General features: G+C 43.5%; 1 protein-coding gene across 3 annotated transcripts in view; it reads left to right on the forward strand.

Moving 5' to 3' along the window:
* The first annotated feature begins 907 nt into the window (after window positions 1-907).
* Window positions 908-16,735, forward strand: part of LOC122920499 (muscle, skeletal receptor tyrosine protein kinase-like) — a 252,908-nt gene continuing 237,080 nt past the window's right edge. For all 3 annotated transcript variants that reach the window (XM_044270061.1, XM_044270041.1, XM_044270050.1), the window contains exon 1: window positions 908-1,074. In XM_044270061.1, coding sequence (XP_044125996.1) covers window positions 996-1,074 — 79 coding nt within the window. In that variant the 5' untranslated portion in view covers window positions 908-995. The remainder of the gene's footprint in view (window positions 1,075-16,735) is intronic.

Genomic DNA, 16,735 nt, shown 5'->3' on the forward strand with positions numbered 1-16,735 from the left:
CTCCCAAAAACTGTATCACTGTATCACAAGTATTCTGCTTGATTGACACCATGCTTGTTTAACAAATTTTTTATGGATTATTGTCTCTCAAGAAAGTGCTTTTTATTTCCCTTTCCCCTAATTCAAAAGTATTTTTATGGTACACTATTTATATGTTTATTGGTAGATAGTCCAGTATCTCTATTGTTCTCATGGATTTGCACACATTACACCAAGAAATGTCCGACTGTCAGCACTGATCATGGAGCATCCTAAAAAATACAAGCAGAGCCAACAGGAGGGGCAAGCACCATTGCCATATTGTTCTAGTATTCAACAGGGGGTCTCAGCAGTCGTACCCCACCAAGCTGAAATTTGTCACATATTATAGTAATACAGCATGTCACCAATGACCATGATAAGAAACCTACTGTATATCGTTTTGCATCGGCAATGATCTGCTGCTTCTCTGGTAAAAGAACATTTGTTATTTACAATTTGTTCTTAGTTATTCATATTGCTGTAAATTATACTTCTATTGTTGCTTCAAAGGCACAATGTGAGCTTCCATTGTATTCTGCTATAATATCTCAACCAAATGGTGTACTGTATAGCCCACCCGTATTGCCTGAATATTTTTAAACCTGCTACCATCTCATCCTAAGACAGTTGTCACAGTGCTAGACATATGACAGGCTTGCAGTCATTTTACTGTTGTCCTTAGCCTGCCAGTATGGTATATCACAATGTTCCACTAAAAAGGATTCGAGACGGATTTGCTTTCTCTTGTTTCCTGAGCCCTGCATACTTGCATTGACCTAAGTAGATGTTCACCAGCTGGCCATGTCCATCACTCCAGCCAAGTCACAGAATTCCTGAGTATACTTAGACCCGGCAGGGCCTGTCTCACAAACAGTCATTACTTTGCAGTACTTGAGCAAACCAGGGCTTAAAATGAAAGAAGCTTGGAATTTCCCTCTGTTTCTCTGAAGACGCCAATTTTTTGGAAATTAATCATGAAAGATTTACCACACATTCCACTTCTTTCTATCTTCACTGTGGCTGCTTTTGGCTTGGCTGAGAGGCTCCCCAAAGGTTTGAGCAACTTCATCTTGTAGCTTGGTCACGGCTTTGTATTTTAAGGGGGGTGAGGGAGGGCTGGAAGTTTTAAATCTTCAGCCACATTATTTAGTATGTAGAACTTACCTCTTTGTTTCAATGTCGAGGTCATTGCTATGTTCAATAGTTATCTATAGTCTGCTAAACTAACGCTGAGTGATATTTATTAGAAATTATGTATATTACAAATTTTATATATATGGTTGTGATGACTCTTTGGGTTAGAGAAAGATATTGCAATATGTATACCTCCAGTCTTATGAGAACACAGTATGAGTTCAGTAATTTCTCAGATCTGCTACATCACGCCTTCCATGATGGTCTTTAAAGACCCATTGTTAGATTTAAATTTACTTTATCATAATTATAATATTCCCTCTATCATATACACACATACACGTGTAACATTTTTCCTTTACTGTCACATAGCCTACTTTATATTTGAAGGCATTTCTAATAGTTTGGTGTTTAATGCAGTTGTGAAGTTTACTAATAAATAGTCATATGGTGAAATCAGGCGCATTGCAAATAGGGTCATTACATAATCGGTCAGCAAAATGAATTTTTGCCCTGGGTGAAGAAAAGTCCAGCTGTGGCACTGTATTGAATATTATATTTACTGTCTGCATACATAACTAGAAAAAGTGTAAGTTAATGAATCAACAGTTTGTCTGGTATTTGTCTATGTTTAAAGAAAATGACACCCCACATTCATAAATATGACATCCCTATCCTTAACTCCTTTAAATACAGATAAAGGGTAATCTGGGATGTGCCATGTTGCCATGTGGCCACCTGGGATTACAACCTACAGGACAAGGGTTCTCTCACCAAAGCGTTTGAGATATTAAGAATCACGCAAGCGCTGCAGGTTCTAACCCCAGGCTGGGATCACCTGCCCACTGTATGGCATTTAATCCTGGAAGTGACGGCCTCACAGGATTTCGGCACATCTTGGGTTATCCCTTTAAAGGGGTTGTCCAGGATTTAGCATATAATGGCCTATCCTCAGTAAAGGCCATCCGTATGTGAAAGGTGGTGGTCTCACACCTCTATAATCAGCTTTTGTGTAGTAGCTACCGCGCTGGAAGTCTGTGCCGCAACTACACAGCTCCGTCCACTCTGTAGTGGACAGAACCAGTTATTGCATTGCTGCTCCAATTGAAGTAAAAACGAATGCATTTTTCAGCATTTTTAAACAGTGGTAAAAATACCATATTTTTTAAGTGTTTTCCATGCTGTTTTTTACAGCATCTTTGGTAGTGTTTTTTTATTTTTTATCACATGTTGTACATACAATTTTTCTGGGACTTTCTGGAAAGCCTGAAAGAAAATCCATGGAAAACGTTAGAAAATGCTACAAAATGACAAAAATAAAAAACAACAACAAAAATCTGGCCACAGTAGTTTTGACCAATAGTTTTTTTGTGTGAATCAAACCTAGAGGAAAAGTGGAGCAGCTTTCCATAGCATTTTTGGCAGACGTGATTTGTTGCTATGGACAATAGTTTTCCTTTGTGCTAGTTTTGATTGATCTCCCTGTATGTTATTTTTTTTTAGCACCTCTGTATGAATCTTAGGAGTTGTAACAGAAAGGGAATTAGATTTTTTTTTACATGTCTGATGTCTAATGCAACACTTCAGTAACATTTATGTGTAGTGATTCGGATTAATTATGCCATTAGAGGAAAATGTCATGAATGCAATTCTTTCTATTTTGCACATAATTTACTATCTATTTGCTGCTTAAATTTATATACATTTATGCCACATGGAATTTTAGCTCATCTTACAAATATTATTGTTATCATTGCAAAACCATGATAAAACTACAATGTGTGAACACAGTAGTGCCGAACTGGAAAGCCTAGGGCCCACCAGTTGAATTGATTCTGACAGCCCATTCTACTGCTACATGGAACTCAGCTACATGTGCAACATCCCCATTAAAACAGTTTCCACACTATACTGATTGTCATTGCCGTAGTGCTAGCAAAATCCCTTTTTCCTTAAATTGTACAGTAGATGTAACATATCAACATAAGTGTAAAAGAATGACAAATAACAATATAAACCAATAATACCACCTTACAGTGACTGTATAGTGGTCACATACTAGTTCTACACAAGGGGTCTGCAGTGTACAATCATGCTGAACACTACACAAAAGAATATACTGTGGTGCTGATCAGACATAGTCATAGGCAGAATAAATACCTATTGAATCTGGTGACTCACAGATGATATCTTCTGTAACTGGAGTAATTAATTTTCCTTTTATTTTTCATCTGGCCAGGATCTCCATGATGACTTCTCCTACGGAGTTAGTTTGTCGCCTAGACATCTTTGGCTCCTCACTTCTGTAGCCATCTAGACCCAACTATTCACTGCCATCCTGCTGTTAACACCAATGCCATGCTTGCTGCAGCCCCCAGTGCCCCCATTACTCCTAGAGAGTTGCCCATTGCCCCCAATTTCTACTCTGCTGAAATAATTGTCCCAGAATAGTAGTAAATACAGATGGAAACTGGGACATAACTAGAAAATGCTGCACTACATAGCAAACCTTTAGATCCTAAAATGATGCCAGGCCACAGGCCTGACCTTTACATTAATTCAGACCCCAGACTAGATCTCAAAATTAATTCACCCCAAAGAAATGAATCAGATCCCGGATAAGACTTCTAAAATTAAAAACACCCATAACCACATCCATAAATTTAGACCTCCAACCTAACACCAGACAACATCAGGACACACTACATTCTGGCACTGTACGGTGTTAGGAGTTGGAGTGCGGTCCGGCAAGGCCTGGAGTATAAAAGGTCAGAGAAGCTAGGAGTGATGAGTTATTACCACTCTACTCACCACTTTCTAGGCCAAATCTTACTTTAGAGGCCCACTTCAGGGAAATCAGTGCAAGCATGGAACACAGCTTCACTGTGGAGTCTATATTATTTTATTCTGACATTTTTACAGAAAATTAAAATACAGTGTTTCCCATTACTTTCAACTACATTTTTCTAATGGCATCAGTTGTTTTTGTCGGACAAAATAGCACTGTCTGCTGTGGTATCCTTTCCAGTAACATAACAGAGAACTGATGGATCCCAGTCAAGTCAATAATATCCATTACAACCCATTAAGGTTCCATTTCAGCCACTTAAATCTGTCACAGGTCTGTTAGAAACTGATGATGCAGATGTGTTAGGAGTGTAATATACAGTTTACTAGTAAACTCTGTCTTGCTTCCTTACAATGTGCATACAGTATAAGTGCTAAGTTGTTATAGGATATAACTGTACTGGTGCTACAAAGCCGAAATACAGAAACATACCGAAACTGAGAACAATGCAGGAAATATTCTTAAAGGGGTTTTCTGGATTCAGAATATTGATAGTCTGTCCTCAAACAGCTGATTGGTGTTGGTAAAGACAGATAAAGTAGTATACCTCGGAGGCCTGTTTCACATTTGCGGCAAGAATTTGGCAGGCAATTCTGGCAGAGAACAGCCTGATGGGGCTCTCTGGATTGATTTTGGCAGATGTTACCAGAATGCCCACTGGCCCCATTGACTATAATAGTGTCCAGCAGAGATCTGGCTACTACTCTGGGGCTGGCAGGCATTCCGACAACATCTAACAATGCCAGAACCAGAAGCACCGGCAGGCTGTTCTGTGCTGGAACTCCTGCCACAAATGTGAAACAGGCCCAAGGCTCAGTGCACTTGGCGATTGAGTCTTAAAGGTAATGCATCACTGAATTTTCATCTGCCAGTCAAACCAGATAGTGACACATATCCTATTTTCAAATCTGTTTTTGTTTTGTGATTGTATTTTTTATTTTTATTTTTTAACCCATTAACCTCTTAAGGACATAGGGCGTACAGGTACGCCCTTGTGCCCTGGTACTTAAGGACACAGGGCGTACATGTACGCCCTGTGCATTTTCGATCACCGCCGCACGGCGGGCGGTGATCGGAACCCCGTGCCTGCTCAAATCATTGAGCAGGCACTTGGAGCAAATGCGCCGGGGGGTCCGGTGACCCCCCCATGTATGCGATCGCAGAAAACCGCAGGTCAATTCAGACCTGCGGTTTTCTGCGTTTCCGGGTTATTCGGGTCTCTGAAGTCCCGATAACCCGGAACAGGATGGTGATGGTGGTGTGATTTCACTCCACCAATCACCATCCAGCGATCCTGAGTGGTGATGGTGACATCACCACTCAGGATCGCTTTCTGATTGGTCTGTGGGCGGTCCGGCGGCAGATTCAAAAGAGGCAGGCGCTCCTCTCCTCCTCCTTTTGTGTTCCGGAGCCGGAGGAGAGAGGAGCTGCCTGCACGTGTCTGCTGCACCCGATCTGTGCCCCCCAGGACCCGATCTGTGCCCCCCAGGACCCGATCTGTGCCCCCCAGGACCCCATCAGGTACATAGGGACAGCTAGGGAAAGTTTGGTTTAGGCAGGGAAAAAAAAAGGGAAAGTTAGTTTTTGAACTTTGATTGCATCACCCTAGTTAGGGTGTCTGGGGTCCACAGCACAGCTGTGTGACCCTAGACCCCCCAGGGGTGCTGCCACTTGCCCCCCCACCCCCTGCCCCCCCCCACCTTTTTTGGGGTGCATTTTTTTTTTTTCGTGTACGCTGACTGTGGCCGGCACTTAGTGTCCGGCCACTGTTAGCGCATCGCACACCCCACCGCTGATCAACTTCGGACGGTTGATCAGCGGTTTTGAATTTTTTTCCCCACATTTTTTGCCCTTTTTTTAGTTAGTTTATTTTATTTTTTTTCTGTTAGTTTTAGGGTGAGTTCGTGAACACCCGTGCCCCCACACACACGCACACAAAATAAAGAGTTACACACACGCACATATACACGCAGACACACACTCCCCTATGGCCCGCCGGACGTTCTCGGCCGAGGAGGCATACGCCCAGATTGCCTCTGACTCCGAGAGTCCCAGTGAGGATGAGGATGACCCCACATTCCTGTTGTCATCCGCATCCTCCTCATCATCTAGCGATGATGATGAGCCCCCAAGGCGGCGGAGACGCCGCCAGGCGGAGCAAGGGGACCGCCATGTTAGGGACCCTGTGGCCCACACTAGTACGAGCAGCTCTGGGGCTCGTACTGGTTTCCCGGCCCACCAGTTAAATCCACCGGAGCCCCCTGCCGGTGAACTTGTCTGGTGTAGCCCAGAGCGATACGAGCCTGTGATTCCTGATTTTGTAGGCCAATCAGGAATCCAGATTTCCACAGTGGGCTACACTGAATATGACTTTTTTTGTCATTTTTTCAGTGACCCACTGGTAAATCTGATGGTGGAGCAGACGAATCTGTACGCCCAACAGTTCGTCGCTCAACACCCGGGCTCCTTTTTGGCCAGGCCCGGTGGCTGGACGCCGGTCAGTGCAGCCGAAATGAGGACATTTTGGGGCCTCGTGCTGCATATGGGCCTGGTCAAAAAACCCAGTGTCAGGCTGTACTGGAGTGGGGACGTCCTATACCAGGCCCCACTTTACAGTACAGCCATGACACGCTCCCGGTTTGAGGCCATCCGGAAATGTCTGCATTATTCCGATAATGCAGCATGTCCCCCCCGAGGTGATCCTGCCCATGACCGTCTGTACAAGATACGGCCGGTCATCGATCACTTTGGGGCCAAATTCATGGAGGCCTATGTACCTGGAAGAGAGGTCGCGGTTGATGAGTCTCTCATTGCGTTCAAGGGGAGACTCATTTTCCGCCAGTATGTGCCCTCCAAGCGGGCGAGGTATGGCGTGAAGCTATACAAAATTTGTGAGAGTACCTCAGGGTACACTTACAAATTTCGTGTATACGAGGGGCGAGATTCCCGGATTCAACCCCCAGAATGTCCCCCCACTCTGGGTGTTACCGGGAAACTTGTGTGGGACCTTATGTACCCACTGCTGGATAAGGGTTACCACCTTTACGTGGATAACTTTTATACCAGTATCCCCTTGTTCCAGTCCCTTGCCGCCAGATCCACGTCCGCTTGTGGGACCGTGCGGAAAAATCAACGCGGCCTCCCTGCCCACCCCCTCCAGGTACCTATCCCCAGGGGTGAGACCCGTGCCCTTACCACTGGAAACCTGTTGCTGGTCAGGTATAAGGACAAGAGGGATGTCCTTATGCTGTCCACAATTCATGGTAACGGCATCACCCCTGTCCCTGTGCGAGGTACCGCGGCAACGGTCCTCAAGCCCGATTGTATCGTCGCTTACAATCGGTATATGGGAGGAGTTGATCTCTCTGATCAAGTCCTCAAGCCATATAACGCCATGCGCAAAACCCGGGCATGGTACAAAAAAGTTGCGGTCTACTTGGTGCAGGTTGCCATGTACAACTCTTTTGTACTATCCCGAAGCGCTGGCAGCACAGGGACATTCCTCCAGTTCTATGAGGCAGTCCTCAAGGCCCTGATCTTTTCGGACCGGGAAAGAGCAGGCCGGAGTACCTCGGGAACTGTAGGTGCCCGGATCGTCCCTGGCCAACACTTTCCAGGTGTGGTCCCCCATACTGGAAAGAAGGGACGAACCCAAAAAAAGTGCAGAGTGTGTCGCAGGAGGGGGATACGGAAGGACACGACTACTCAGTGCGACACTTGCCCCGATCATCCGGGCCTCTGCATTGACGGTTGCTTCAGGGAGTATCACACTTCCATGGAGTACTAAATTTATATCCCAATTTAGCACTGACATCGGATAAAAAAAAATGGTTCTCAGACTTGAGACACCCAAAAAAACTAAAATAATTTATTAAAAGTAGACATAGGTATTGCCGCGTCGGTAATAATCTCCTCTATAAAAATGCCCCATTACCTAACCCCCCAGATTAACACGGTCCAGAAAAAAAAAAAAAGGTGCAAAAAAAGTTTTTTTTTGTCACCTTACATAATAAAAAGTTTAATAGCAAGCGATCAAAAAGTCATATAGCCCCCAAATTAGTGCCAATAAAACCGTCATCTCATCCCGCAAAAAATGAGCCCCCACATAAGATAATCAGATAAAAAAAAAATAGAAAATGACTCTTAGACTTTAGAGATACAAATTTTTTTTAGGGTATCAAAAAGGATAATATAGTCTAAAACCTAAATAATTGTAAAAAAAGTTGACTTATTAGGTATCGCCGCGTCCGTAAGAATCTCCTCTATAAAAATACCCCATGACCCAACCCCCCAGATTAACACAGTAAAAAAAAAAAAAAAAAAATAGGTGCAAAAAAATATTTTTTTGTCACCTTACATAACAAAAAGTTTAATAGCAAGCGATCAAAAAGTCATATAGCCCCCAAAATAGTGCCAATAAAACCGTCCGCTCATCCCGCAAAAAATGAGCCCCCACATAAGATAATTGGCTAAAAGAAAATAAAAAAAATGACACTTAGACTTTAGAGATACCCAAAAAAAAATGTTGTATCAAAAAAGATAATATAGTCAAAAACCTAAATAATTGTAAAAAAAAAGTAGACTTATTAGATATTGCCGCGTCCGTAAGAATCTCCTCTATAACAATATCCCATGACCTAACTACCCAGATTAACACGGTTAAAAAAAAAAAAAAAAACGGTGCCAAAACCGCTATTTTTGGCACTTTTCCATTTCAGTCCGTTTTTTCCGGTAACAAAACAAGGGTTAACAACCAAACAAAAGTTAAAATTTATTACCCTGATACTGCAGTTTACAGAAACGCCACATTTGTGGTCGTAAACTGCTGTATCCGTAAAAGGGAGGCCGCAAAAGGAAAGGACCGACATGGTTTCTGGAAGGCCGATTTTGATGGCCTTTTTTATTGACACCATATCCCTTTTGAAGCCCCCCTGATGCCCCCCTAGAGTAAAAACTCCCTAAAATTGACCCCATCTAAGAAACTACACCCCTCAAGGTATTCAAAAATGATTATACAAACTTTATTAACCCTTTAGGTGTTCCTCAACAGTTAATGGCAAATGGAGATGAAATATCAGAATTTCTATTTTTGGTAACCTTGCCTCACAAAAATGTAATATAGAGCAACCAAAAATTATATTTGCCCTAAAAATACTCCCCCAAAAAATGCCACCTTATCCCGTAGTTTCCAAAATGGGGTCACTTTTAGGGAGTTTCGACTCCAGGGGTGCATCAGGGGGGTTGAAACAGGACACGGTGTAAATAAACCGGTCCATAAAAATCAGCCCTCCAAAAACCAAACGGCGCACCTTTCACTCTACGCCCCGCTGTGTGGCCGTACAGTAGTGTACGGCCACATATTGGGTGTTTCTGTAAACGGCAGAGTCAGGGTAATAAAGATACAGTCTTGTTTGGCTGTTAACCCTTGCTTTGTTAGTAGAAAACATGGGTTAAAATGGAAAATAAGGCAAAAAAATGAAATTTTCCAATTTCATCCCCATTTGCCAATAACTCTTGTGCAACACCTAAAGGGTTAACGACGTATGTAAAACCAGTTTTGAATACCTTGAGGGGTGTAGTTTCTTAGATGGGGTCACTTTTAGGGAGTTTCGACTCCAGGGGTGCATCAGGGGGGTTGAAACAGGGACACGGTGTAAATAAACCGGTCCATAAAAATCAGCCCTCCAAAAACCAAACGGCGCACCTTTCACTCTACGCCCCGCTGTGTGGCCGTACAGTAGTGTACGGCCACATATTGGGTGTTTCTGTAAACGGCAGAGTCAGGGTAATAAAGATACAGTCTTGTTTGGCTGTTAACCCTTGCTTTGTTAGTGGAAAACATGGGTTAAAATGGAAAATAAGGCAAAAAAATGGAATTTTCAAATTTCATCCCCATTTGCCAATAACTCTTGTGCAACATCTAAAGGGTTAACGACGTATGTAAAACCAGTTTTGAATACCTTGAGGGGTGTAGTTTCTTAGATGGGGTCACTTTTAGGGAGTTTCTACTCCAGGGGTGCATCAGGGGGCTTCAAATGGGACATGGTGTAAATAAACCAGTCCATAAAAATCAGCCCTCCAAAAACCACACGGCGCACCTTTCACTCTACGCCCCGCTGTGTGGCCGTACAGTAGTTTGCGGCCACATATTGGGTGTTTCTGTAAACGGCAGAGTCAGGGCAATAAAGATACAGTCTTGTTTGGCTGTTAACCCTTGATTTGTTAGTGGAAAACATGGGTTAAAATGGAAAATAAGGCAAAAAAAGAAATTTTCTAATTTCATCCCCATTTGCCAATAACTCTTGTGCAACACCTAAAGGGTTAACGACGTATGTAAAACCAGTTTTGAATACCTTGAGGGGTGTAGTTTCTTAGATGGGGTCACTTTTAGGGAGTTTCTACTCCAGGGGTGCATCAGGGGGCTTCAAATGGGACATGGTGTAAATAAACCAGTCCATAAAAATCAGCCCTCCAAAAACCATACGGCGCACCTTTCACTCTACGCCCCGCTGTGTGGCCGTACAGTAGTTTGCGGCCACATATTGGGTGTTTCTGTAAACGGCAGAGTCAGGGTAATAAAGATACAGTCTTGTTTGGCTGTTAACCCTTGCTTTGTTAGTAGAAAACATGGGTTAAAATGGAAAATAAGGCAAAAAAAGAAATTTTCCAATTTCATCCCCATTTGCCAATAACTCTTGTGCAACACCTAAAGGGTTAACGACGTATGTAAAACCAGTTTTGAATACCTTGAGGGGTGTAGTTTCTTAGATGGGGTCACTTTTAGGGAGTTTCTACTCCAGGGGTGCATCAGGGGGCTTGAAACATGGGACACTGGTGTAAATAAACCAGGTCCATAAAAATCAGCCCTCCAAAAACCAAACGGCGCACCTTTCACTCTACGCCCCGCTGTGTGGCCGTACAGTAGTGTACGGCCACATATTGGGTGTTTCTGTAAACGGCAGAGTCAGGGTAATAAAGATACAGTCTTGTTTGGCTGTTAACCCTTGCTTTGTTAGTGGAAAACATGGGTTAAAATGGAAAATAAGGCAAAAAAATGGAATTTTCAAATTTCATCCCCATTTGCCAATAACTCTTGTGCAACATCTAAAGGGTTAACGACGTATGTAAAACCAGTTTTGAATACCTTGAGGGGTGTAGTTTCTTAGATGGGGTCACTTTTAGGGAGTTTCTACTCCAGGGGTGCATCAGGGGGCTTCAAATGGGACATGGTGTAAATAAACCAGTCCATAAAAATCAGCCCTCCAAAAACCACACGGCGCACCTTTCACTCTACGCCCCGCTGTGTGGCCGTACAGTAGTTTGCGGCCACATATTGGGTGTTTCTGTAAACGGCAGAGTCAGGGCAATAAAGATACAGTCTTGTTTGGCTGTTAACCCTTGATTTGTTAGTGGAAAACATGGGTTAAAATGGAAAATAAGGCAAAAAAAGAAATTTTCTAATTTCATCCCCATTTGCCAATAACTCTTGTGCAACACCTAAAGGGTTAACGACGTATGTAAAACCAGTTTTGAATACCTTGAGGGGTGTAGTTTCTTAGATGGGGTCACTTTTAGGGAGTTTCTACTCCAGGGGTGCATCAGGGGGCTTCAAATGGGACATGGTGTAAATAAACCAGTCCATAAAAATCAGCCCTCCAAAAACCATACGGCGCACCTTTCACTCTACGCCCCGCTGTGTGGCCGTACAGTAGTTTGCGGCCACATATTGGGTGTTTCTGTAAACGGCAGAGTCAGGGCAATAAAGATACAGTCTTGTTTGGCTGTTAACCCTTGATTTGTTAGTGGAAAACATGGGTTAAAATGGAAAATAAGGCAAAAAAAGAAATTTTCTAATTTCATCCCCATTTGCCAATAACTCTTGTGCAACACCTAAAGGGTTAACGACGTATGTAAAACCAGTTTTGAATACCTTGAGGGGTGTAGTTTCTTAGATGGGGTCACTTTTAGGGAGTTTCTACTCTAGGGGTGCATCAGGGGGCTTCAAATGGGACATGGTGTAAATAAACCAGTCCATAAAAATCAACCTTCCAAAAACCATACGGCGCACCTTTCACTCTACGCCCCGCTGTGTGGCCGTACAGTAGTTTACGGCCACATATTGGGTGTTTCTGTAAACTGCAGAGTCAGGGCAATAAAGATACAGTCTTGTTTGGCTGTTAACCCTTGCTTTGTTAGTGGAAAAAATGGGTAAAAATGAAATATTAGACAGAAAAATGAAATTCTCAAATTTCATCCCCATTTGCCAATAACTCTTGTGCAACACCTAAAGGGTTAACAACATATGTAAAATCACTTTTGAATACCTTGAGGGGTGTAGTTTCTTAGATGGGGTCATTTTTGGGTGGTTTCTATTATGTAAGCCTCGCAAAGCGACTTCAGACCTGAAATGGTCCCTAAAAATTTAGTTTTTGTAAATTTCAGAAAAATTTCAAGATTTGCTCCTAAACTTCTAAGCCTTATAACATCCCCAAAAAATAAAATATCATTCCCAAAATAATTCACACATGAAGTAGACATATGGGGAATGTAAAGTCATCACAATTTTTGGGGGTATTACTATGTATTACAGAAGTAGAGAAACTGAAACTTTGAAATTTGCTAATTTTTCAAAATTTTTGATAAATTTGGTATTTTTTGGTGCAAAAAAAAATATTTTTTTGACTTAATTTTACTAGTGTCATGAAGTACAATATGTGACGAAAAAACAATGTCAGAACGGCCTGGATAAGTCAAAGCGTTTTAAAGTTATCAGCACTTAAAGTGACACTGGTCAGATTTGCAAAAAATGGCCTGGTCCTAAGGTGTAAAAAGGCTGTGTCCTTAAGGGGCATGAGTATGGGGGCAGCCATCTGTCCAGATCTGTTCTTAACAGTGTTCAGAGATTTGCTTTACAGCAACCATTATATAGCCACCTATAGACTCCATGGATAGGAGGAGACCTCACTGACTTCCATGGGAGAGTTTTCTAGGCATGCTCCTTGACCTGTTCAGAAGTCAGGAGGGATTAGTAAGCTTTGATATCTCCGATATAAAATAAGAACAGAATACGGCGGCACTGCTACAATATCAGCCGACAATCCAGCCACTGCCTCTGCCATGCGCCAACAATGCAGTATTCAAAACTTTGTATGTGGTGCTCAGCAATTAGAGAGGGAGCCAATTCGAATGCAACAATGTAGAGAAGATAAGTAAAGCAACATGCGGCACTCACCGAAGTAGCGAAATAGTTACTCTTTATTCTTCCTTCTCAAGGATAATAACAGACGGGATACTGGGGCGGACACACTGTTGCAGATGGTAGCGGCTACGGCCGTTTCGCGCATACTATCGCGCTTCTTCTGGCCGCTGTAGACGTCATCACACATTGTTGCGCTTTATAGAGGCGGCGCTCTGCAGCCGGAGCCATCAGCAATAGCTGAGCGCCACAGGTTAACCACCTCCGGACCGCCTAACGCAGATCCGCGTTCCGGAGGTGGCAGCTCTGCGCAGAGTCACGTACAGACGTGGACAAAATTGTTGGTACCCTTTGGTCAATGAAAGAAAAAGTCACAATGGTCACAGAAATAACTTTAATCTGACAAAAGTAATAATAAATTAAAATTCTATAAATGTTAACCAATGAAAGTCAGACATTGTTTTTCAACCATGCTTCAACAGAATTATGTAAAAAAATAAACTCATGAAACAGGCATGGACAAAAATGATGGTACCCCTAACTTAATATTTTGTTGCGCAACCTTTTGAGGCAATCACTGCAATCAAACGCTTCCTGTAACTGTCAATGAGACATCTGCACCTCTCAGCAGGTATTTTGGCCCACTCCTCATGAGCAAACTGCTCCAGTTGTGTCCGGTTTGAAGGGTGCCTTTTCCAGACTGCATGTTTCAGCTCCTTCCAAAGATGCTCAATAGGATTGAGGTCAGGGCTCATAGAAGGCCACTTTAGAATAGTCCAATTTTTTCCTCTTAGCCATTCTTGGGTGTTTTTAGCGGTGTGTTTTGGGTCATTGTCCTGTTGCAAGACCCATGACCTGCGACTGAGACCAAGCTTTCTGACACTGGCTAGTACATTTCTCTCTAGAATTCCTTGATAGTCTTGAGATTTCATTGTACCCTGCACAGATTCAAGACACCCTGTGCCAGACGCAGCAAAGCAGCCCCAGAACATAACAGAGCCTCCTCCATGTTTCACAGTAGGGACAGTGTTCTTTTCTTGATATGCTTCATTTTTTCGTCTGTGAACATACAGCTGATGTGCCTTGGCAAATACTTCGATTTTTGTCTCATCTGTCCACAGGACATTCTCCCAGAAGCTTTGTGGCTTGTCAACATGTAGTTTGGCATATTCCAGTCTTGCTTTTTTATGATTCGTTTTCAACAATGGTGTCCTCCTTGGTCGTCTCCCATGTAGTCCACTTTGGCTCAAACAACGACGGATGGTGCGATCTGACACTGATGTTCCTTGAGCATGAAGTTCACCTTGAATCTCTTTAGAAGTCTTTCTAGGCTCTTTTGTTACCATTCGGATTATCCGTCTCTTAGATTTGTCATCAATTTTCCTCCTGCGGCCACGTCCAGGGAGGTTGGCTACAGTCCCATGGATCTTAAACTTATGAATAATATGTGCAACTGTACTCACAGGAACATCTAGTTGCTTGGAGATGGTCTTATAGCCTTTACCTTTAACATGCTTGTCTATAATTTTCTTTCTGATCTCTTGAGACAGCTCTTTCCTTTGCTTCCTCTGGTCCATGTCGAGTGTGGTACACACCATATCACCAAACAACACAGTGATTACCTGGAGCCATATATATAGGCCCAATGGCTGATTACAAGGTTGTAGACACCTGTGATGCTAATTAGTGGACACACCTTGAATTAACATGTCCCTTTGGTCACATTATGTTCTGTGTTTTCTAGGGGTACCATCATTTTTGTCCATGCCTGTTTCATGAGTTTATTTTTTTACATAATTCTGTTGAAGCATGGTTGAAAAACAATGTCTGACTTTCATTGGTTAACATTTATAGAATTTTAATTTATTATTACTTTTGTCAGATTAAAGTTATTTCTGTGACCATTGTGACTTTTTCTTTCATTGACCAAAGGGTACCAACAATTTTGTCCACGTCTGTATATACGCGTCATCTCGCGAGAGCCGTGATTTCCTGTGAACGCGCGCACACAGGCGCGCGCGCTCACAGGAACGGAAGGTAAGCGAGAGGATCTCCAGCCTGCCAGCGGCGATCGCTCGCTGGCAGGCTGGAGATGTGATTTTTTTAACCCCTAACAGGTATATTAGACGCTGTTTTGATAACAGCGTCTAATATACCTGCTACCTGGTCCTCTGGTGGTCCCTTTTGTTTAGATCGACCACCAGAGGACACAGGCAGCTCAGTAAAGTCGCACCAAACACCACACTACACTACACCCCCCCCCCTGTCACTTATTAACCCCTTCTGAACCCCTGATCACCCATGATCACCCCATATAGACTTCCTGATCACTTCCCTGTCATTGATCACCCCCCTGTCATTGATCACCCCCCTGTAAGGCTCCATTCAGACGTCCGTATGATTTTTACGGATCCACGGATACATGGATCGGATCCGCAAAACACATACGGACATCTGAATGGAGCCTTACAGGGGGGTGATCAATGACAAGGGGGTGATCACGCATATAGACTTCCTGATCACTTCCCTGTCATTGATCACCCCCCTGTTATTGATCACCCCCCTGTAAGGCGCCATTCAGACGTCCGTATGATTTTTACGGATCCACGGATACATGGATCGGATCCGCAAAACACAAAAGGACGTCTGAATGGAGCCTTACAGGGGGGTGATCAATGACAAGGGGGTGATCACACATATAGACTTCCTGATCACTTCCCTGTCATTAATCACCCCCCTGTCATTGATCACCCCCCTGTAAGGCTCCATTCAGACGTCCGTATGCGTTTTGCGGATCCGATCCATGTATCCGTGGATCCGTAAAAAATCATACGGACGTCTGAATAGAGCCTTACAGGGGGGTGATCAATGACAAGGGGGTGATCACGCATATAGACTTTCTGATCACTTCCCTGTCATTGATCACCCCCCTGTCATTGATCACCCCCCTGTAAGGCTCCATTCAGACGTCCGTATGATTTTTACGGATCCACGGATACATGGATCGGATCCGCAAAACACATACGGACGTCTGAATGGAGCCTTACAGGGGGGTGATTAATGACAAGGGGGTGATCACGCATATAGACTTCCTGATCACTTCCCTGTCATTGATCACCCCCCTGTCATTGATCACCCCCCTGTAAGGCTCCATTCAAACGTCCGTATGATTTTTACGGATCCACGGATACATGGATCGGATCCGCAAAACACATACGGACGTCTGAATGGAGCCTTACAGGGGGGGGTGATTAATGACAAGGGGGTGATCACACATATAGACTTACTGATCACTTCACTGTCATTGATCACCCCCCTGTAAGGCTCCATTCAGACGTCCGTATGCGTTTTGCGGATCCGATCCATGTATCCGTGGATCCGTAAAAAATCATACGGACGTCTGAATAGAGCCTTACAGGGGGGTGATCACCCATATAGACTCCCTGATCACCCCCCTGTCATTGATCACCCCCCTGTAAGGCTCCATTTAGACGTCCGTATGCGTTTTGCGGATCCGATCCATGTATCCATGGATC

This window comes from Bufo gargarizans, chromosome 1 (assembly GCF_014858855.1).
Source record: "Bufo gargarizans isolate SCDJY-AF-19 chromosome 1, ASM1485885v1, whole genome shotgun sequence".
Classification (NCBI taxonomy): Eukaryota; Metazoa; Chordata; class Amphibia; order Anura; family Bufonidae; genus Bufo; species Bufo gargarizans.